General features: G+C 33.6%; 1 protein-coding gene across 5 annotated transcripts in view; it reads left to right on the forward strand.

The window, feature by feature from the left end:
• Window positions 1-792: 792 nt before the first annotated feature.
• SS18 (SS18, nBAF chromatin remodeling complex subunit) overlaps window positions 793-23204 on the forward strand; it is a 68274-nt gene continuing 45862 nt past the window's right edge. The window contains exons 1-3 of one of the 5 annotated variants that reach the window (XM_011360405.2): window positions 793-876; window positions 4049-4125; window positions 10869-10953. In XM_011360405.2, coding sequence (XP_011358707.1) covers window positions 4049-4125; window positions 10869-10953 — 162 coding nt within the window. In that variant the 5' untranslated portion in view covers window positions 793-876. Of the gene's footprint in view, window positions 877-1208; window positions 1475-2104; window positions 2124-4048; window positions 4126-10868; window positions 10954-23204 lie in introns of those variants that run through there. The other 4 variants (XM_011360404.2, XM_011360407.2, XM_011360406.2 and 1 more) reach the window with 4 other exon arrangements.

Raw genomic sequence — 23204 nt, forward strand, 5'->3', positions numbered from 1 at the left:
CCCTATCAGAATATGTTCCTTGAGAGCATGTCCAATGTCCAGCTTGTTCAGAGTTGTATATAGGTGCCTAGCATGAAGCCTAGAACATAGAATGCATCCTGATGTGCGGAATGAATGAAACTAATGACCTTTTCATGAAGAACATTTATTTGAAACAAAAAATTTTACAATATGCATTTTTAAATCTTTTTCCAGTTTATTTATAAATAAACTGAGGGATTGATTTTGAGCCTATTAATGTTGGGTGACATTTTATATACATTTTTCCTTTATTATATGAAAATCTAAATTTACAAGATAATTTTTAAAACACAGCATCGACACATTACCCACGTTTGCCCATGCCATGTTCTTTACATAATTTGAGAGCTTTGATTCTTTTTTTTCCTCACATTGATTTCGAGCCTGGCAGCTTGGGCCTAATTTACAAGGCTCTAAGTATGTAACTGGAAAAGCAAAGAGTGTGGGTGCCCTATTTCAAAACTTAATTGCAAAGATCCAAGTCAGACTAAATTGACCACACATTTCTACTACGGATTTGTCCCAAGAGGCGAACTCCTCTTATCTGGCTCTCTAGCCAAGTTGGCCAACTGCCCCTGAGTACTGAACACAGACTTCGTTTCCCGATTTTGGGTTAGGCTCACTTTCCAATTGTTAGGGACGACTGGGTGTGCGTGCGAAACTATGGACTCAGAAGTGCGCATTTGGGGCGTAGCCGAGCCATTTAAACCAGCGAATCCACGCTCACCTAGTCCTTCCACCTCTGCCTCATCTCGGTAGATGCTCTAGGGCTTTGCACGGATTCCCAGGTCCCGACCTTCCTCCTCCCCTCTCTAGTGTGCGCGGACGACACAGGGCGGCTAGTTCTCAGAAGAGGTGAGGATAAAGTTGGAAAAACTGACCTAGGTCAAGAGCAGAGCTCCAAAACGCAGTTGAAGGGACGCTTAGCGCGCCGGGGAGGGAGACAAGTTGCACCCGCGTGAAAGGGGCGGGCCGGCTCGGGCCGCTCGCATTTCCTGTGACAGGGGCTGCCCCAGCCTCTCCCTCTCCCGCGGCGGCGGGACCATTTCCTGAATCGCTGAAGCGGAGGGAGGACTGGGCGCGGCCTTACCATTAGCACAAAGGGACGGGGGTAGGGCCAAGAAAGGAGAGGCTGAGGGACGAGAGGTCGACCTAGAACAGGGAATTCCACGGGGGCTCTGATTTTCAAATAACATGCCAAAAGAGGACGAGTAGGGCCAGAGTTCCTTCTTTAGGCCAGGCTGGTCCGCTGTTTGTTCGGCCTTGGAGCATCCCCCCTCCCTGCTTTCCCGAGGTGGTTCAGCCCGAGAGGCCGGCGTCTTTCCCCCAGTTTGCTGTTCACCCGGAGCGCTCCGGACTTGCTGATAGTGGTGACGGCGGCAACATGTCTGTGGCGTTCGCGGCCCCGAGGCAGCGAGGCAAGGGGGAGATCACTCCCGCCGCGATTCAGAAGGTGAAACCTCGCGGAGACAGGGATGCCAGGCCCATTTCGCCTTCGGGAGAGACCCTTGGGGCCGGGCCGAGAGTCGGTCGGGCCAGGGGCGGAGGCGGGCCTGCTGGGAGGCGGTGGTGTGTGGGGACCCGAGCCGCGGGCTGTGCCTGAGTGGGTGGCGGAAGACGGCGAACTAGTTCCCTCATCAAGTCCTTCGCGCGTTGGGGCTTTTTCCTTTAGGCACAAAAGCTCAAGTAACCGCCGCTGGATTTCTCTAGGGATGGGGCGGCGGGGCGCGTGCGCCCAGTGGTGGCGACAGCGCGAGGAAGGGCTGTTTGTCGGAGCCGGCGCCCTCCGCGGCCCCGCGCGTCGCTCCGGAGTTACTTTGGTGTCGCCCCGCCCAGCGCGCTGTGGCTGCTTGGTGCAGACCCGATCTCAGGTTCGCCGCCTTCCGCTGCGCTGCAAACTCCGGCAGAGTTGAGGAGCTCGCAGGAGAACTTGGGGAACGCTGCAGGGGGCCTTAGTAGAATCAGAAGGGCAAGAGAGCGAGAGTCCTGTGGATTTTGGGGTTACCCTTGGAGTCCCCTTCTCCATCCCGGATTCACCCCATACCCATTTACTTCTGCAGTAATTATTCATTGAGCTCTGCGTCCAGACTGAGGCTACAATGGTGAGCTATGGTCCCTGCCTTTGTGGAGCTTACAGTCTAGTGGTAGAGACAATCTGATAATTGTGACTAATTGCAGAAGTCGTGATAAATACACGGAAAGTGCGTCCCTTTTAGAGGGCAATGATGTCTCTCTTTGCTGTTACTACCAGTTAGTACAAAGCTTCTTTATTGTCCTCCACACCTTGCTGCCTACGAGGAATGCAGCATTCTGAATTTTACTCAGACTTTCAAAAGTTACTTGCTAAATTTCGCAGTTTACCTTAAATATTTCGGTTTTGTTTTATGCACTGGAGCAGGGATGAAAATTGAAGTCAACTCTAAGTACTACTCATGGGCACTATTGAATGCTCAATAGATTACGTTAACTAGCTTCTGTTTACTGTCAGGTTCTTTGTAGTGTGGCATTTGACATTTGCTTAACTTGCCTTATTTTATGAACAAACCGGCCTGGCAGTGCCTGAGTATGCAGTGTTTTCATATAGTGCATAGGGCTAAGTCTGCAGCCTGACAAACTGCTCCAGCTACACACCCGCAAAACATATTTGTGGTGGAGGTGGAGGAGTGGGTGTGGGATTCACTTTTTATTTTTTGGCTGTAGAAAAATCCTGAGTTTTTTTTTTTTTTCTATAGGATTTTTCATGCCTCTCAAGATATTTCTCATGGGTGATTAATTCAGGAGATGCTGAACAATTAGCTTTCATCCTCAGATGAGAAGGGAAAATGGATTCCAAATTAAGTGCCTCATTCTACAGTGGGAGGGATTGATTTTAGATATGAGACAGATATTCTAACGATGAAGTTTGTTAGGCTGAGGAATCTACTGAGAAGATGTGTTGTTGTGAAATTGTTACATCGGACTAATGCATTTTAAGGACAAATTTTTGGGCATCCAGTAGTTAAAAAATAACTGCTCTTTCTGGAAGTGCATGTTAATCTTTTTTTCAGCAAGTGAAGATTATGATTCATATGCAATCACATCAAATTAGAAAAACTGTTGCACTCAGAAACTAAGGCTTGTTCACCACTCACACTGTCTGTCCAAAAACTGGCTTTTATTATTGTCTTGATGTTTACATAAAGGTACCTAACTAAATTACTAAGATAGGATGATTATGGTATTCTGCTTCATGCTTTCATTAAATCCTGGAAGGGTGGGGCAGGACCAGGAGGAACAACTACTTCTGCGGCTTGATCTTACAGATAAATCTGAGCCCCTGAAATCTTAAAGTGGTTTGCATAGGGTAGCAAAGCTGGCACTAAAAGTAACTGGCCTTTTAATTGCTACATCAGTACTCTTTCCTCAATGCCACTTTTCCTAGGTGAATTGCTTTAAATTGTTATCAGATGATATGTGATAAATGGATGTTTTTGTTTTTAAACTTTTGGAATAAGTTAATTATAAGGTAAACTCATAAAGTCTGCAATAAATATTATACATACATAGAAGTTATTGTATTTGACATTCAGTACTTGAAGAATTACAAAACCATACTGTATAAAACTTGAAAACTAGCCAGCTGTTTCCTCAAGCCTCTTGAGCTGAAGTTTTTCATGTATTTACTTCATTCTGGATAAGGACAATTTTTCTTTACTATTAGCGTTAGAATGATACACAACCAACTTAGACTCAACTTTTGGTCTTAACAGACTAAAGCTTCTATTACATATAGCAGGGATAATCAAGTGTTTGAATACAAAAGAAACTCCAAAATTTTCCTTCAGGACTATAGGTAATAACTCGGAGAATAATTGGAATAGTTATTAAAAATAATTAATTAAACATGACATTATTCCAGAGGTGTAAAATAAGATTTAAAAGACGGTGGATTCAGTTTCTGTATAAACGTTTCTAGAAATCTGCAGGATTTTTAAAAATTTTACTTGTTACACTAGGTTTATAATAAACTTTTCTAATTTTATTTCAGATGTTGGATGAAAATAACCATCTTATTCAGTGTATAATGGACTATCAGAATAAAGGAAAAACCACAGAGTGTTCTCAGTAAGATTGATATTAATTTATTTTTATTTTTTGTGTCGGTTAACTTTTTACTTTTTAATAACAGCTTTATTTAGATATAATTCACTACTATACAATTCACCCATTTTAAAGTGTATAATTCAAGGATTTTGGGATATTCATAGAGTTGTACTACCATCACTTCAATTTCAGAACATTTTCATTATCCCCAAAAGAAAATGTGGTCTTTTTTGACTGACTTCTTTTACTTTGCATATTTTCAAGATTTATCTATGTTGAAGCATGTATCAGTAGTACTTTGTTTTTACTGCTAATAATCTTCCATTCTGTAGCTACGCCACACTTTATCCATCAGTGATGGACATTTGGGTTGTTTTCACTTCTTTGCTATTAGGAATAATGCTACTATGTACATTAGCGTGCACTTTATTGTATGACTTCTTGATTTTTATAAAAGAAAAATTTATTCTCTGGGATGGAGTGTGTATTAATTTTTCCTTATACTTCCTATCCTGCATTATAAAATAATGACTTTGAATTCTGTATAGTCTGATTTGCGGAAAAGTTAGATCTTCACATACGTAGGAAATTTAGTTACATCCATATATGTGATTGAGAAAACAAAGCTCATATCTAATAGAGAATTATTAATTTGAAATGATATGTCTGAAGAAAACAGGATCCCTTAGTGGAATCTGATGGAGTGGAACAAGTTGAATATTGTATCAGGACAGCATCATTCTGTAGAAATATATTGTGAGCCACATACATAGTTTTACATTTGCTAGTAGATACATTAAACAAATAAAAAGAAACAGGAGAAATTAATTTTAATAATATATTTTAACTTATTTCCAAAGTAATATCACTTTAATACGTAATCAATATAAAATATTAAAGAGATAGTTTACATTCTTTTGTTTCATACTAAGTCTTTGAAATCCATCGTGCCTCTTATTCTAATAATAACATCGTTTTGGACTAGTCTTATTTCACTGTGTTTAGTGGTTACTGTTTGGACAGCACTGTTTTAGAATATTTTATTCTCACCATCATTTTGGGGCACATCTGTCTTTTAATTGCTTTTAATCTCACTGCTCTGTTCTCAAGTATATCAGGTATTGCATTTTGTTGTCGTGTGTTGAGTATACTTTAATCTCGAACTGATCTTCATTTTTTCTGTTATCTTTCATGATGTTGACATTGTTGAAGAGTACAGAGCGGTTATTTTGTGGAATGTCTCTCATTTTGTACTTGACTAGTGTTTCCCCTCAATTAGATTTCCATTATGCACTTTTGGCAGAAGTATTGCAGATGTGATGTTGTGTCTTTCTCAGTGCATCATCAAGTAGCCGTATGATTTGTCCCACTATTTGTCCAGTATTTGATAACTTCAGTCACTTAGTTAACATGGTGCATGCCAATTTCTCTACTGTAAAGTTACTATTTTTTTCTTTATAATTCTTATGTATCTTATTGGAGAGATGCCTCGAGATACACATTTGCTGTTTCTTATACCTTCACATATGATTTTAGCATCCACCAAATGGTTCTTGACTGAAACAGTTATTGCTGTGGTGGTTGCCAAGTGGTAACTAAATCCACCATTCCTTCCACATTTATTTGCAGTCCTACTATAGGAAAGAAATTTTCTATTCTTTGCCCCCATTTATTCATTCATTTATTTATATCTGAATGGACTTAGGGGATCTTATTATATTCTCTAGGTTATAATTTGTTACTCTGTTATTTTCTTTCTCAAATTGTCTCTGATGTTGGCCACTGGGAGCACCTAAAGCTGGCTTTTTGGTAATGTCTCCATTATTTTTTGAGACTTTTCTTATTTTCTTGCACCACAAAACATTCTAGGCTTACACTTTTTCCTGCCTCATTTTGGAATCTCTTGTTTCTTCAAGCCCTGGTTCATTCTTTCTTTTTGTTTTTTTTGGAGAATGATATTTAGAAACTCAGATCTGAGTGCTAGGATATTTTATTTTCATATAGCACATTTTTCATTTTATATGACCATTTTCATTTTTTTATGTATATTGTTTCTTCGATGAATCTTAGTCTTTATATTTGAAAATATTCTTTTAAAAAATTAAGTGTTTAAATTAACTGTAAAAAACTTCGTTAGTTTGACCAAGGAGACTCATCAGTGGTAAAGAGATCACTATCTCAAGTCACCTATATGATGGTAAAAGTTTAGAGGTTCTGATTAAAATTATTTTCACCTGTAGCTTTTAAACCCCTAGATAGAACCAGGTGGTTTTGTGGCATAGGACTGGCTCATTAGGGACCCAGCAGTACCTGGCACAGGTAGGAAATACACAGATCTACAAGCAACTTTTCCAACTTGAGTCAACGGAAGTTTATACTGTTTTATTCTTTATATTCTCAGACTTTTTTCTATGTATGATCATTTCCCCCATTTTCTGCATATTAAAATAGATTTCATTCTCTCACATATTTGGTACAGATGGGGCTTAAATTGATTCAGATAGAATCTTAAATTCTGCGCTTTCTGATAGATTTCACTTCATTCTTAGAGTTCTTTAGTTATTCTTTCTTTTCTCAAGTTGTCAGGATTGGTTTGTGACTGAAGAGACAATTTTTCCTCTCAGCCTTAATAAATGTTTTTCTTTCATGTCATAGAAGTAAAAGGAAAGTAAAGAGAAATGTCAGTAAATGACAGCCATCTGAGAATTAATAGTTCAATTTTAATTAATTCCTTAAGATGAGATCACTTTGCCTGAAACTTTTTTTAATTGAAAATTAGTTTCTTTTTATGAAGCAGAATATGAATACAGAAAATTTGAAAACAGACACGTAAAAATGAGATAATGAACACTGTAATCTCGCCATCCAAACATTTTTCACTGGTGACATCTTTGTATATATATATATTGTTTTCTATGTTCTTATCTGCATGTACACCCTCATATATTACACTCATATAAGTCAGTGAATCAGTTGTGGAGTTCACATGTACTTCCCTTTAAATTGTAACATGTATGTGGAAATGTATGCTCTTTTGTGGTTCTTGGTTTGAGCATTTTCTAAATCTATATGTTTGCTTAAATCAGCCTTTATTTTTTGTATTTGAAGTTGAATGCAACTGTTTCAGAGTGTGCTTTCAACAGTTCTCAAGCAAAAAGTTTGTATTCATCATAATATAAAGCAGTATAGTTTTAAATCCCTAGTTAAGCGATAGCTTTTATTCTATAAATTGTATTCTTGTCTTATAAATACAATCATTATAGCTTTTAGGTAAAGTTTTTTTTAAATGAAATCTGACTGGATTCATTTTTTAATTTATATCAATAAATTTAATAGTGGTTATTTTACATTACTCAATGTAGTTGATATAGTGGCTCTTAATGGAATCTTTGGGAAGTGAACTACCTCTCATTTAATAGGTTAATAATGATGGATGTTTTGGAATCATCAAACATAAAATGTTGAATTTGTTTTATATCTGCTCTTAGCTTATAGACTTGATTTTATTTTATTAATGTAGACTATTTTAGAAATCAATACATTAGTAAAGTTAACTTTCATTGACAAATGTAATACTATTTATACAATAAACAGGTTTCTCAGGAAGATGTTTCTTTAATATTTGTAGAAGAATCTACTTTTCATTATCAATTCAGTAATCTCAGCTAAAGCCAGATTTTTCTAGAATATTTGCTTATTTATTTTTAGGTGACATATACAATATACACAAACTTATAAAAATATGGGTATATAGTATTTTCATGAATATTCATCTTTGAGCCTTGAATAAGCTTGTGCTGTAAATATAACTTCGTTTTACACAAAATAAAAACCACTGACGTTAGAAAAGGCTAGTTAAAAATGATTATTTTTACTGACTACCTTACATTAGGTAAAGAGATTTGAGGTTATTGGAACAATTGGAGAAATTTGAATGGGTTCTGTGGTCTAGGTGGTAATACTATATCAATATTAATTTTTTCATTTTGATGGTTGTACAGGTGGTATATAGGGGAATGTCCTTATTTTGGGGATATTGACATTGAAGTATTAGTAGTAATGGGGTATTATGTCTGTAACCGACTCAGATGATTTTGGAGAAAAGTGTGTGCTTGCATGGATGTGTATGTTAGTATATGTGTTTATGATGGAATAAGACAAATGTGGTAAAATGCTAATGATTGGGGAGTGTGGGAGAAAGATTTGGGCGTTTTTTTATATTCTTGAAACTAAGTTTGAAATTGTTTCAAACTTAAAAAGTTAAGATGTTTGGGGAGATGGCTTAAAATTAAAGTACTCAAAAAAATGCTGTATTTGTAGATGTTTAGAACTCCAAAGGGCTTTGACATCACTCTGACTCCCATTATTTTACAAATTAGGCCTTAAGAGTGGGGCAGATTAGATTTAATAATATTTTAACATTGGCTTATTAAATATTAATTGGCATAACTAAAAATTTTTCTTAAAGGGTCATGAGTAAGCCATAGTCTCTTAATTAGGTTTGGTATTTTTATTTTTGATAGGGTGGTCGGCAAATCTTATATCTGAGTATAGAATAGTACGACCGTACTAATACTAAGAAGAGAAGGAAAACTTAGAAGACTTTGAAATGGGTTATATGTTTTTGTTAAAATGGCTGATTGGTTTTAAAAAACAGCAAGATCGTAGAACCCTGTATCTTAAATTCTCTCCACTACCTCTATAGCAGGAATCCTTGGGCTGTGGATTGGTACTGGTCCATGGCCTGTTAGGAACCTGGCCGCACAGCAGGAGGTGAGTGACAGGCAAACTAGCAAAGCTGCATCTGTATCTGCAGCCACTCCCCAGGGCTACTAGCATCACCGCCTCAGCTCCACCTCAGATCATCAGGCATTAGATTTTCATAGGAGCGTTTGTCCCTGGTGCCAAAAAGGTTGGGGACTGCTGCTGTATAGAAATAATGAAATAGTTTTAGCTACTGGTGCCTGTTAGTGCTATTTGAAGAATTTCAACACCATTATGTATAATTCAGTACAATATAATAATTCTTAGTCCTTGTTTATAAAAGGATCACTGTAACAAACAATATGTCAAGTCTGATTGAGTAACAACATAGTAGATATGTGAGGAGGAACATTAAGATCATAGACTTTTTTAAAAAAAACAACAACAAAAGAAAACGGAAACTGGAAAGTGCTGGATGTCTATTACTTTGTGCTAATGCTATCATGGGTGTTTATATATGTCCAAACTCATTAAATTGTACACAGTAAATATGTATGGTTCTTTGTATATCAGTTATACCTGAAAAAATCTGGAAAACATAATCAAAAGAACATAAGCTTATTAGTGAGGAAACTTTAAGGTTTCTATCTGATAAGAAAAGATAACAAGTCCAATCCTGTCTGATCTCAGAAGCTAAACAGAGTCTGGCCCGGTTAGTACTTGGATGGGAGACCACCTAGGAAGACCAGGTGCTGTAGGTGTAAAAAATAAAAAATAAGAGATTGTAAGCTGACAAGGTCCTTGCAATCTATGAGGTCAACCAAGGGTTGCCGTGCCTTAAAAAAAAAAAGAAAGAGTAGTAAAACCAGCTTTTTCTAATAGGAAAAACATAATGCAGCAAAGAATTTACTAGGGTTCCTTTTATGGTGTTTGTTTTAGAAAATTACTTCATCTGGGATGTATATTAGATGACTTTATTTAGCTGAATAAAGTTCTTTTGATTTATTTTTATTAATTTATATTTAATATTTCTTAGTAAATGAAATTCTAAAATAGCCTAACAGTTTGATGCAAGATTTAAGTGTTGAGGGTTTACATACACTAGTAATTTGACCACTACTAATTTTAATATGGTATTGTCTTAGCTAATTTTTAAAATTATGAAGAGAGGTTTAGCAAAACTAATTCATAAGCAAGATCACTATAAACATGTTTAACCACTTCACTGCAATAATGAGAATCTGCTTTATTTTTTGAAGTTAATCCTTCATGGTGTTGGTATCCTATTATTTCCTGAATCTCTGTGTGTTAGCATGTGTATACATATATATGTGTGTGTGCATATATGCATACACATACATGTATATATATAGACATACTTACATGTATAGTTTATTGTTCTTGTTGTAATTGGAGACACCTATTTGTCGTCTCTCTATATGCTGAGTCCTAATAGACAAGAGGTATAACCACAGTAGGCTTAAATTGTTGGTCACTACTGCAAGAGTTTGAAGGAAAAAAATGATTCCCATCTCCTTTCTGACATTTTAGCAGAGCAAGTTGACTGTTCGTAGGTTTGAGGTTTTTGGCAATATGAAAATGGCAGAGAGGAGGTAATAAGCATATCGGTTGCATTGGATTCCTTCATTCTAGACTTCTTTTTAAAAAGCATATGTACTATATGGGAACCAGCACATATCTCGGTTACTCCATTTATGAAGCTGTGTAATCCTGTACAAGTTACTAACCTATCTAAACCCGCTTCCTCATCTGTAAAATGGAGAAAACAAGAAGTTTTACCTAATAGTGTTGGTTTGAGGATTAAAGGAAATATATAAGTATATAAACCTAACTATAACAATATCTAGCACATGGTCATACCTCGGAGTTTATCTTTGAATGTATTATTTGGAATTATTTTGCAGAAGAATTAGGAAAAAATGAAGTGCTGTTGATATTCAGGTAACAAATCTTATTAAACTTGAGAAATGATTAGAATACTATTCATATTTAAACAGGAAGAAAATTATTTTTTAATGTTATTTGTTTTTTTTTAATAGGTATCAGCAGATGTTGCATACAAACTTGGTCTATCTTGCTACAATAGCAGACTCTAATCAAAATATGCAGTCTCTTTTACCAGCAGTAAGTACTTTTAAAATAGTGTGAAGTAGACAATCTTTATAGAGTTATATATGGTGTAATACATTTTTGTTTAGTGATTTTTGAGATTTGTTTAGTAAAACCTGACCGCCTCTGAGAACATGAAGGTATTCGTTCACTTATATGATCTAAATGTTTTGCTTTCATATTTAATTTGAATTAGTTCATCTAGAATTTTTTTCCTTTCTTGAGGAAATTATATCCATTCATCCATTCACCCACATACCCATTCAATCTACCTATTTATTTATTTTAATCTGTAATTACACAAATAATTTATGAATAAATCTGTAGTAGTTCAAAACAAATCCTAGACATTTTATAAGTTTAACGAAAAATACTTCAATATATATCTTTATCAGATAAAGACCATTATCCCATGGAATAAATTTAACCAAAATTTCTTAATGTCTTATAATACCTTGGCTGTTTCTAATTTTCACTGATTATCTAAAAAAACCCCAATGTTTTAGTGAATGTTTGCCAAACAGGGTCCACATGTTGCATTGGTTGATATGTATCTTGATTCTTTTTAAATCTTTATCAGTTTATCTTTTCTAGTCTCCATTTATTTGTTGAAAAAACTTGGTCATATATTTTGCAGAATTTCTCACATTCTGAGTTTGGCTAATTGTATCCTCATGGTCCTTTAACATGATTATCCATCTCATCTCTTACTTCCTCTAAACTGATAATTAGATGGAGAGACTTGATTAGAGTTAGATTTAGTTTTATAAAAGTATTTAATTGGTGTTGCTATGTATTGCCTATTGAATCACATCAGGAGGAACATGTTTGGTTGTTCCATTTTTAGTAATGGAAAATCTAAACTTACAGATTTTTATATTTTTGATGTGTTTAAATCCATTGAGGTTATTCTTTGCTACACGAATTATCTCATCTTTGGTCAGTGGGAGCCTCTTCATTTGGCTCCTGTGTCCTTCTGATATGATTCTAGTATTCTTGTATAGCTTCTTGCTTTCAGGATTTGGGGGAGATAACAGGTAGATTATATTTTCTGCCTCAGAATGATTCTGCCCCAGCTATTTTTCCAAGCAGTCCTTTTTCAGTGAGAACTGATATTTAGAGACCATAATTTGGATGTTTGGGGCATTCATTATTACTGGGTTTTCATTGTTTCTTAGGTATTTTCAGTGGACAGAAATAGTAAATGCATTTTTTAGAAAAAGCAATAAAATATTGGATTAGTGATATTTCCTTCAGGAAAGGTTTTTCACATAGCTTTGATTTTATGTATTAGTATCTCTTCTGTCTTACTCTAAAAATCTTGGTACTTTAATGACATTATTATAGTTGTTTATTTGCTATACTACTGTGTATAAAAAGTAATTTCAATATAACAATACCAAGTTTACTACTAATAAGATGCTTGTCCTCAAGATATATCCCACTAAGGATATATAATCAATAAATTTTGTTTTTAATTTGAAATAATTCTTTATGTGATTATTGCCATGAACTTGGTTACCATCTAGGTAGAATTTATTTTTGTGAATAGCGTGAGGCATAGGTTCACTTTCATTTATTTCCATATAGATAGTTCTCTGTCCCAACTTTATCTATAGGAAAAACAAAACAAAAATATGTTTACTTTGTCATGCCATTTACATCCTATATCAGGTGTCCATATATGTGTGAGTCTGTGTCTTATCTCTCTATTCTGTTCCATTGGTCTGTTTTTATCAATTCCACTGCCTTGTCACAGTTGTCATAAAATAATCGACACAAATTAGAGAACTTTATTCCTTTTTTTTTTTTCCAGAATATCTTGGCTATTGGTGCTTTGCTTTTCCATATACACTTAAATTTCATCATGTCCAACATAATCTTACTGCAATTTTCATTGAGATTACCTGACTCTATCAATTTGGGGAGAATTGACATTTTTATAATATTGAGTCTTCCAAATTATGTTCATTGCCTATATTTCAATTTATTTAGTCCTTTAATATCCATCAGTGAAATTTTATTTTCTCTGCAGAGGATTTGCGCATCTTTCATTGGACTTACTGCTAGGTACTTCATACTTTTTGAGGAAATTTTAAATGAAGTCTTTGTTTTTTTTAAGTTTTCTAACTGTGATTGCTGTTTATATGGAAATGTAATTGATTTTGCATTTCACAGTCTTATTTCACAACTCTTATTTCTGACAATTTTTTCTGTAGATACTTTCAGTTTTCTGTGTTCACGAACATATCATTTGTGGATAATAGGTTTTGTTTCTTTCTTGCCAATCCTTACACTTTTTATTTCTTTCTCTTGCCTTACTTCTCTGGCTAGGACCTCCAGTACATTCCTGAATAGAAGTGGTGATAGAGGACATCCTTATCTTGTTCCTGATCACAAAGGGAAAGCTTTCACTATTTGACCATTAAGTATGATGTTTGCTGTAGTTTTTTTGTAGGTAATCTTTTATCAGATTAAGGAAGTTCCCTTGTGTTTCTTTTGTGTTAAGTAAGAGTTTATATCTTGAATGGATGTTAAATTTTATTAAATACTTTTATGGCATCTAATGACATGATCATATTTTTCTTTTTTAATCTGTTAATGTGGTGAATTATATTAGTTTACTTTTTAATGCTCAATCAATCTTGCATTCTTATGATTAACCTACTTTTTCGTGACCTATTTGGTCATGGTCCTTTTTAAAATTTTTTTTGTCATGATCTTTTAAAAAAACTTACCAGTTTGTTAAAATTTTTATTAAGATTTTTATTCTGTTCATGAGTAATTAACCTTTAATTTTTCTTTCTTATGCCTGTGTCTGGTTTTTATTTTGAGGTTATGCTAGCTTCATAAAATGAGCTGGAAATTTTGCTACTTTTTATCTGGAAGAATTTGCATAATAGAGCTGCTCTTTCTTAAATGATTGATATAATTCTTTCGAAAAGCCAATCTGGATCTGGATTTTCCTTTGTGAGAACGCTTTTACTTAATTTCTTTAGTAGTTATGTGACAGTTTATATATTTCTGTGTTTTATGAGTTGTCTATTTTGGTAAATTTTGCTTTTTAGCATTTTATCTAAATTTTCAAATTTATTGGCATAAAGTTCATGAAATCTTATTTTTCTAATGTCTTCCGGATTTGTGGTGATATACTTTTCTCTTTTTAACATAGTTTGTGCTTCTCTTTAAAAAATTTTTTTTTGTTCACTCTTTCTGCGTGTTTGTCATATTTTTTAAAAGTCTTCAAAGAATCAGTTTTTGGTTTTGTTTTTTCTCAGTTGCAGCATTTCTCAAAGTTTTGTTCTTAGAATCCCATTACACTTAACAATTATTGAGGACTCCAAATAGCTTTATATGGGCTATGTATTTGATTTATTTGTAAATTTCTTAGTTTTTAAATTAAACGTTTTAATTTAAAAATTGAGAAAAATTTTAAGATATTTATTCATTTAAAATGAACAATAATAAACCCATTGCATGTTAATATAAATAACATTCTTTAAAGGAAAAATATAACTTTTAGAACAAATTTAGTGGGATATAAATCACATTAATAATTTTGCAAATTTCCTTTAAATGTGTTACTTAATAGGAAACAGCTGTATTCTCATATCTACTTCTGAATTCAATCCAGCATAATATATTTTAGTTGAAGTAGAGTAAAATCCAGTCACATAGCTATGAAGTTGGGAAAGGGAAGAATGTTTTAATAGCCTTTTCAGGTTGTTTTTGATAATCTTGATAGTTCAGCGGATCTCAACAAGTCTGTTTTTTTAAAGGTGAGTTTCAGTAGGAAATCTGAAACCATATTACATGTTTCTTACTCTGGTACATTAAAGTTCATTGGTCTGTCTTGCATTTGGGATGGGTCTTTTACTCATACATACTTTTGTAACATCAAGTTTTGGTCATTCAGAAAATATAAGTTTACTGAGTTATGCACATCTGCCAAATATTGACATATTTTATTATATGATACCCAAAACCACATTTGTTGAAATCACCACCAGTCTCATCAGTAAAGTCTTTTAAGTTTTGGGATACTGTGAAACTTAAGGCAGTAGATGTAAGTTTTCCAAGTTCTCAATTCTTGCTTGAAAAGTTGAATTTGATCATTGACAAATGATCAAATGCTGTTAGTTGTTTTCCATGCTGTGTTCATTTTTAAGAAAATGTCTGCCAAATATCTAAATCTGGGTAAGTATAGTTTATCTAGCAACTGTTCTTTTAAGTAAAAAGGGCATTCCATGAAAACAGTGCCTAGCTCAGCGAGCGACTCAATCACAGTGTGCTTTTTATCTTACTTTGATATGCAACATATGCTTATAATTTTTTCATTTTGTAAAACAATATTTAACTTACATGGAGCACTTAATCAACAATTTATTTTAGTGCTTCAACAAACATTCTTAAGTGAAATGACTTTTTTTTAACTACTAGTCTGTGACAGTCAATAATATAATTTATAGTAGAGTTTGGTGCCTTGACTCATGCTAAGGTTCCAGCAGTTATCTACTTTTTTGCTTTTGCACCACCATTATAAAATCAACAAAGCATAAAGGGCATACATCATCTTAGTATTGTTATGGAAATATTTTTGAGCTTTTGGACCCCTTAAAAGAGTCTTGAGAACCACATTTTATGAACCATTGCTCTTTTGTATGTTTTTGGTTATGATTAATTTCTGATCTTGTTACTATTTCCTTTTACTTTCTTTTGGTGTATTTTGCTGTTCTTTTTCTGAGTTTTGAGGTGAAAGCCTACATCATCCTTCCATACTGATATATGCATTTAAGGGTAGACATTTCCCTTTAATCATAGTTCGGGTATGTAGAATATTCATATTTTTTCAGTTTTGAATATTTTCTAATTTCCATTGCTATTTCTTTATACGTGGGTTGATAAATATATTTCTTTGTTTCTAAACGTAGAAAGTATCATTTTCTTTTTCTTAATTGCAATGTCATTAGATAACATTTTGCATGATTTCATTTCTTTGGAATTCTTTGAGATTTGTTTTATGGTACAGTATATGGTAATCTTTACAAATGTTCCATGTATACTTAAAAAGAATGTATATTAGTTAGCTTCTGAGTACAGACTCCTGTATATGTTTATTAGGTCAAGAGTGTTAATCTTGTTTGATATTTTTTTCAACCTTTCTGATGTCTTGTTTGTCCTGTCAGTTACTGAGAGATATATGTTTAAAGCATCCTAGTATAATTGTGGATTGACTCTTTTTCCTTGTAACTTTTTCAAGTTTTTGCTTACTACATTTTGAGGCATGTTAGTAGATGCACATATATTTAGAAACGTTATGGCTTTCTGGTTTTTTGTAACTTTTGTCATTATAAAACAATCCCTTTTTATCTTTAATAATGTTTTTTTCCCTATGTCTACTTATATTAGTGTAATCAGCTTTCTTTAGTGTTTGTATGGTATATCCACCTTTTCATTTCCATGTTAGAGATATGAGTCTTATGAACAGCATGTAGATTTTTAAAAAATGCAGTCTAGCAAACTTGATCTTTTAATTGGAACGTTAAATCCATTTATAATGAATCACTGAGTTTAAACTTACTGTCATACAGTGCACTTTGTCTCATATGTTATATGTTCCTTTTTTCTATTTTTGTCTTTATAATTGCTTTTTATTTTTTTCTTTGCAAGTTTAGAAATACTTATAATTATATACTTATTATTCTCTCGGTGGTTACTGTGCAGTTTGCAAAATGCATCACCAGACAATTCAAGGATCTTCAGATACTTATTTCCGTTCATTTCCTCAATAACGTATCTGTTGTTGTCACACATTTTAAATCTCTAGATGTTGACTCACAACTGTCCTTTTTAAGTTAGTATTCATTAGAGTTATCATCATTGTTACTCGTTCTGATTTTTTTAATTTTTCCCTTCATTATAACCTTTGTTATGAGATCATTTTTTTTCCCTCTTTGAAGAACATATTTTAATATTTCCTTTTGGCACTGGTTTGCCGGTGACAAGTACTTTTAGGTTTATTTGTTGTGTTTTTCTTTTTCGGTCTTTTTTTTCTTTTTTGAGATTTGAAAATACTTTTATCTCACCATCATTCTTAAAGGATGTTTTTGCCAGGGACAGATTCTAGGTTGGTATGTCAACACATTAAATTCATCATTCTGTTGTTTTTCTGGCATTTATATATTGAAAATTTAGTTGTCAGTGTGAGTGTTACTATTTTGAAGGTAACCTATTTTCTTTGACTGCTTTGAAAAAGAGGTGAAGTTTCACTGTGATATCTGCAGTTTCACTATGATATCTGTAGGTTTGGATTTTTTATTTTTTTATTTTTTTTTTATCCTGCTTGATGCTTGTTGTGATTTCTGACATTTGTGGATTGATATCTTTGATCAGTTTTGGGAAATTCTCTACTGGTTTTCCAGATTGGCTAACATTCTCACAGCCACGTTTGGGCCTATCTCTTCGGATTTTTTTCTTCTCCTGGATCTTGGCCTGATGATTTTAATTTTAACTACTTTGTCTGCTCATTCATATCTTCAAACATTTTAAAAATATTTTGTCCAGCTTTTTTTCTTGTCCTCAGTGGAAGGTTGTTTGTCCTACTTTGCTAATATCCTAGGTGATTCTTTTAAGTATTAGAATTTAAGTATTAAGAATTAGGATTCTTTTAAGTATTCTGTTTTGCTGTCCATAGAATATTACTTTTATGGCTTCTCAAATATGACTTTCTTTGGAGAGAGAACATACACAGAATGACTGCTATTCATTGGGTCCATTCAATACTTTATTTTATACTTATGACCCTTTAAGATATTACTTCCTTTTTGTGTTTGAGGAAAGCAAGTCTCAGGTTAATTAGTGTGCCTAAGGGCTTGTAGTTGGTAAATGGTAGCATGGGATTTGAACCCAGGCCTTACTGAAAGCAGTTTGTTCATTATGCTATCAAGTGGTGTGGCTCCTAGGATGGAATAGAAATAAAAGCCTTGACTCATTTGCTTTTCAGTTTGTGTATCAGGGTGGAACTTGGCTAGCCTTTACAGAACTTGAATCTAAAATTTACGAATGCTCTAGTGTCTTGATTTGTTTTATTGTGTTGTTTTGGAAATGAATGCCTTATCATTTTTTAAAATCTTGTTTAGGATTATTTCTGTACCTACATGTTAAGTTAAAAACATTAAATGAGTGGGTTTGCTTATAATTTGGGGAATAAGCTATAGGTTTAAGTGGCAGGTTAAGAATTTAGTTTATATCACAATGGTGACCTGTAACTCAGTGATTCTTAACCTTTTTTTCTGTTCTAGCACACCTGCAAGATATGACATATTCTCAACATGTTCTCATTAGTAACAATACCTCATTAGTCAGGGATTCTCAAATCAGAACATTAAATGTAGAGAGGGGGACATTTCTCTCTAGAGATTCTTATCAGATTCTCGTGGGTGGTTGGGAAAGGGGTGTAGTTTATAAAATGTGTTCAGGAGATTCTCCATCCCTTCTGCATCTCTTCTACCCAGCCAATTGAAATTCTCTAATTTATGATACTATGCAGACTGTGGATTTTGTCAGTTTGTCTTGATTTGAAATATGTCTCCATAAAATGTAGAAATGTCTTACTCAAATATGTTCCATAATCTCTTTAGCTTTTATAAAGGACATAAAAATGTTTGGTTAGATCATGTATCTTGAGATTTAGTTACTCATCTCTCTTGAGATTTAGTTACTCATCTCTCTTGCCCTTTCTAAGGAAGGTGGTAATTCTAGAGATGCCAATGTGGTAAAATTGAGCTTACCATAGAAATTCAGAATTTACTATTCAATTCTCACCTGTTCTTAAGTTACAAACCTTACTGAATTTTTTGTATGTTTATTATAGAATTTATATTTTTCCCTATAGATCAAATGAGACACTAAAAATTACTATTTATATTGAGAGAAAGTATTGTATTATTTTACCATCACCCGGTTAAGAACCATCACAAAGGAGAGAGACTCATTTCATTACAAATTTACCATTATTTCACTCATTTACCATTGAGTCACCATTTTATATCATGTTTTACTAATGAATATAAATATTGACATCTGTTTATTTTGAAATAGAATTTTTGCCTCTTAATATTTAATTTAAAAATGTATGTCCTTTAAAAAATGGGTATTTTGAGGGTGAAGTTGCTTGGGAAGCTGAGTTAACAAATGAGGAGTTTTAGAAAGAATAGAAATATATTCTCATAGTAAGAGGAACCAAAAAAGAAAAGGGTTAGAGGTGGGAAAAATCAACTAGAAAGAAAACAATTGGATTGGAGGTAAAACAGGAAGTAAGATGAATTTGATAAAACTAGATTAACAATATGTAATGAATACAATCAATCACAAAAGGGAGAATATACTAGTTACTAACTGTAGTTTGAGAAATTTTGACCCTGAAAAAAGAACTTATGTTTTAGGATGATTTTACTAAAGTTTTCCAGAGTGGAGTTTTTCCCTTTATTTAACCGGTTGTGGGAATTGGCAATGTGCTCGTAATTATATGTAGGTTTAGTGTTCAGTTTTTTCTCACATCCTTAAAAAAGATTTATATATCTATAGTAGTATTTCATGTGTTTGGAACTAGGCTAGATCTAGGAATCTTCTCTTATTTGAAAGAAAGTTAAGAATTCAAAAGCAGGAATAAATGGAAAAAGACATATAGGGAGAAAAATAACTTATAAAGCCATTACACTAATACATAGACATTTTACTTCTTAGTTTGGGCCCTGTGTATTATTACAGAAGCATTACAGGCATACCTGGGAGATAATGTGGGTTTAATTGCAGACTACCGCAATAAAGGGAATATTGCAATCAAGCGAATATCACAATCAAGCAAATATTGCAAAAAAGCAAGTCACACAAATACTTTTGGTTTTCCAATGTCTATAAAAGTTATGTTTACACTATACTGTAGTCTAAGTGTGCAATAGCAATATGTCTAAAAAACAATGTACATACCTTAATTAAAAAATACTTTATTGCTAAAGAATGCTAACCGTCATCTGAGCCTTCAGCAGCTCAGTCTTGTTGGAGAGTCTTGTAAAACATGCAATATCTGAGAAGCCCAGTAAATTGACGTGCAACAAAATGAGGTATGCCTCTTTAAGTTCGTAACAGAAACTATTCTTAAACTTGTACATATTGTAACATTTATTTAATTTTAATTCCCATAGCTGAGAAGCAGTAAATTAGAAATGTGAGAGAATGTATTCAATAGGCAGGCATACATATATGCATGTCGTCCGACAGCAAAGGTGACATGAAAGGAGACTGAATATTAATAAAAAGCTGATATAATTCAAAACGTGAATTGCTCCCTTAGTATATATCTGTAGGGTGCTATTTTCCTTGGTAAACCTTGGAGGCATCATTTGAATATTGCTTCTTGTAGTTGGTATTTACTTTCTGAAACAACAAACTATTGACATAATTATTTTCATCATGAGCGAGGAACAATTATTAGTACAAAGAGAGGACTATGCAAGTCTTCTCAAACATTGAAGAAATTGCAATTCTAAGTTTTAGCCTAATATCAGTTATTGTTCATTTATTTTTGTTCTCTGCTAAGTTTTAACATATGAAGTGGTATGCACCAATGGTTTAGGAAAGAATTATGAGAGAACAATTTAAATCATGAAAAGTTTTTATTCATTAATTTAATTTTGGGGGGAAAAACTTGGGGAGGAAATAGTCTTTTATTGTAATAGTTTATTTTAAGGTTTATAGTCTGGACATATTTCTACAGAATTAAAAATTTTAGAGCTGGAAAGAACCTGGATAATTACATATCTAGTGGTTTTTTACGTTGGCCGCACATTTTAAAAGCTTCTCAGGTGATTCTAATGTGCAGCTAGGTACTGAGGATCTTATATTTCTGTGCTTTTTTAAATGAATTATCTAGTAATGTTCCGAGAATATGCAAAACTTCAGGAAAATATTGTGTACCATGAACTATTTTTACAGTATGAGAAAGGTAATATTATGTTATGAGGATTAAATAAAACAGTTTACAGTGTCTAGCATGTAGGAGGTACTCTGTAAATATTGAGGACGATGAAGATGAAAGTAGTACACAATTAGAAAGTATAAATGAAAAGAGAAATCAAATTCCGGAGTATTTGAAGCAAGACTAGCAGGATTCAATTACTGAACACATATGAAGAGTAAGGGAAAGAAAGAGTTTGGAGATTTGAGTGATAGTGATGCCATTCACTGAGATTGAATGTATTGTATATCTCAATTTAAAAAGAAGGCTTAAAGCTGACTAGAATTGCTTATTTTCTTTCACTTAGTTCATTGTAAGAATAATTTTTTTAAAAATCCCTAATTTAACTAGATTTACTTCTTGAATTTTAAATTTATTAAAGATAATTTTTGTTCAGCAGATGTATACAAAGGATAAGTCTTGACTATTGATAAAAATTGTTTATAGTAAGTAGTTTTTATGTATTTTTCATTTTCTAAATTGTATTTTTTTGGTGATGCCATACGCTATGTGCTGAGTAACATTTGAGCAGTACTTGATTAGCCTTGCAGTATACAAGCTTCAGTAAAAATGATAATTTTATCTTCAGGTTCAGTGACTGTGCTGGCAAAGCATATGTTAAGGTACTTCAATGACTAAAATTTGGTATTATAGAATCAACTGTTTACAGATGTGATCTAAGTGAAGTGAAGGAACATATGCTTAGCACTGTGGAACATTTAAAGGTTAGCAGAATATATTTCATTTATACATTTTAACTTAATTTTTAGCATAGGTAATACTTGGATATGGTTAGAACATCAAAAGCTACAAAAAGTCATACAAAGCCTATTGCCTTCTCTATATTCTGCTTTTTATGCCAATAAAACCCAACATAAGTACAGTTTCCCCTTTTCTGTGCAAGTAGAACCTTGCCATACACTATTCTGTACCTTTTCTATTACAATTTTTTTTTAAATGAAAGGGTTTACATTCTTATTTAGAAGTATGAAAAGGACTTTTCTCAAATATTGGCATCATTTTAAGAATTTTTAAGTTTTAAATGTTTGGTAAACATAATGTCAGCTTGGTGAATATGATTATGTCAAATATTTTCTCCTTTGAAGCTTTTATTCTTTGACTTCTGTGATAATTTTCTTTTTCCTAGCTGATTCACTCCTTATCTTTAACATGCCCATCAAATGATGTTCTGCTCTTGACCATCTTTTTACTATATACATTCTTCCTGGGAGATTTCATCCATATGCCTGTTTTTTTATACTTTTGACTTCAGGTTCCACCTGTACATTGATGGCTCCTAAATATTTTCTTTCTTTTATGATTACATGTTACTTTTGCAGTTTAGCCACGTTGGTACAGATGTAAAAAATAAGATGATAAATTCAAGGTTAACCATTATACATTCCTGATCTTAATGCGTGGTGTTACTACAATATTAAGAAAGACTTTGAGTTCTGTCTCCCTGTGTTTAAGAAGTGGACTTGTTTGTTTGTTTTGGGAGTACATTTCGGAGAATTTTCTTGGTCTGGGCGGAAGGCGTTTACTTTTAGTTTTTTAAGATTAACGTGGATCTGGAGAGACTGTGATTAACATCATCAGGGTCAGGTAGACTTAGTTTTTCAGAGCTGAAGTAGTCTGTTGGATTTATTATAGTGGAAGTGTTTGCTGTTTTGTAAAAGAGAAAGATTGAATTTAATGAGATCCTATTACTAAAACTGGGGAGAGTATTATTAGTAGGAGAGTCATTCTGAGGCCTGATCCCCTGGGAAACTTGGAGAATGATCATGCTGTGAAAATAAGTGTGAAGTATTAGTTATGAAATTTCATCTTGTCAGGTTTTATAATAGGACTGAATTCTGTATTAGCTATCATTTTGGGGGACTAGAAGACATGACAATGATGAGATTATTAAATTGAGGAAATCTGTTGGTAAGTTTGAAAGCCTGCATAAATTCAAGGCAACCATCCAGAAATTTATGGTTATAAGTGAGAAATCAAGATGATCTTCCTAAACTGTTTCGGATATGTATAGAACTCAATTTCAGAATAAAAACAAAAGCTCTTACAATAGCCTACAAGATCTGTCCATACAACTTCTGGACCTCATTCTGTTCCAGCCATAATCACTTTCATGTTGCACCTTAAACAAGCCGGCATGGCTATACTTCGGCACCTTCCCACCGCTTGTTTCCTCTGCCTCAAACACACTACAACTCGTCTTTGTTCAAATGTCACCTATCAATGAGATCGG

This window comes from Pteropus vampyrus, unplaced genomic scaffold, assembly GCF_000151845.1.
Source record: "Pteropus vampyrus isolate Shadow unplaced genomic scaffold, Pvam_2.0 Scaffold55, whole genome shotgun sequence".
NCBI classification, from domain to species: domain Eukaryota; kingdom Metazoa; phylum Chordata; class Mammalia; order Chiroptera; family Pteropodidae; genus Pteropus; species Pteropus vampyrus.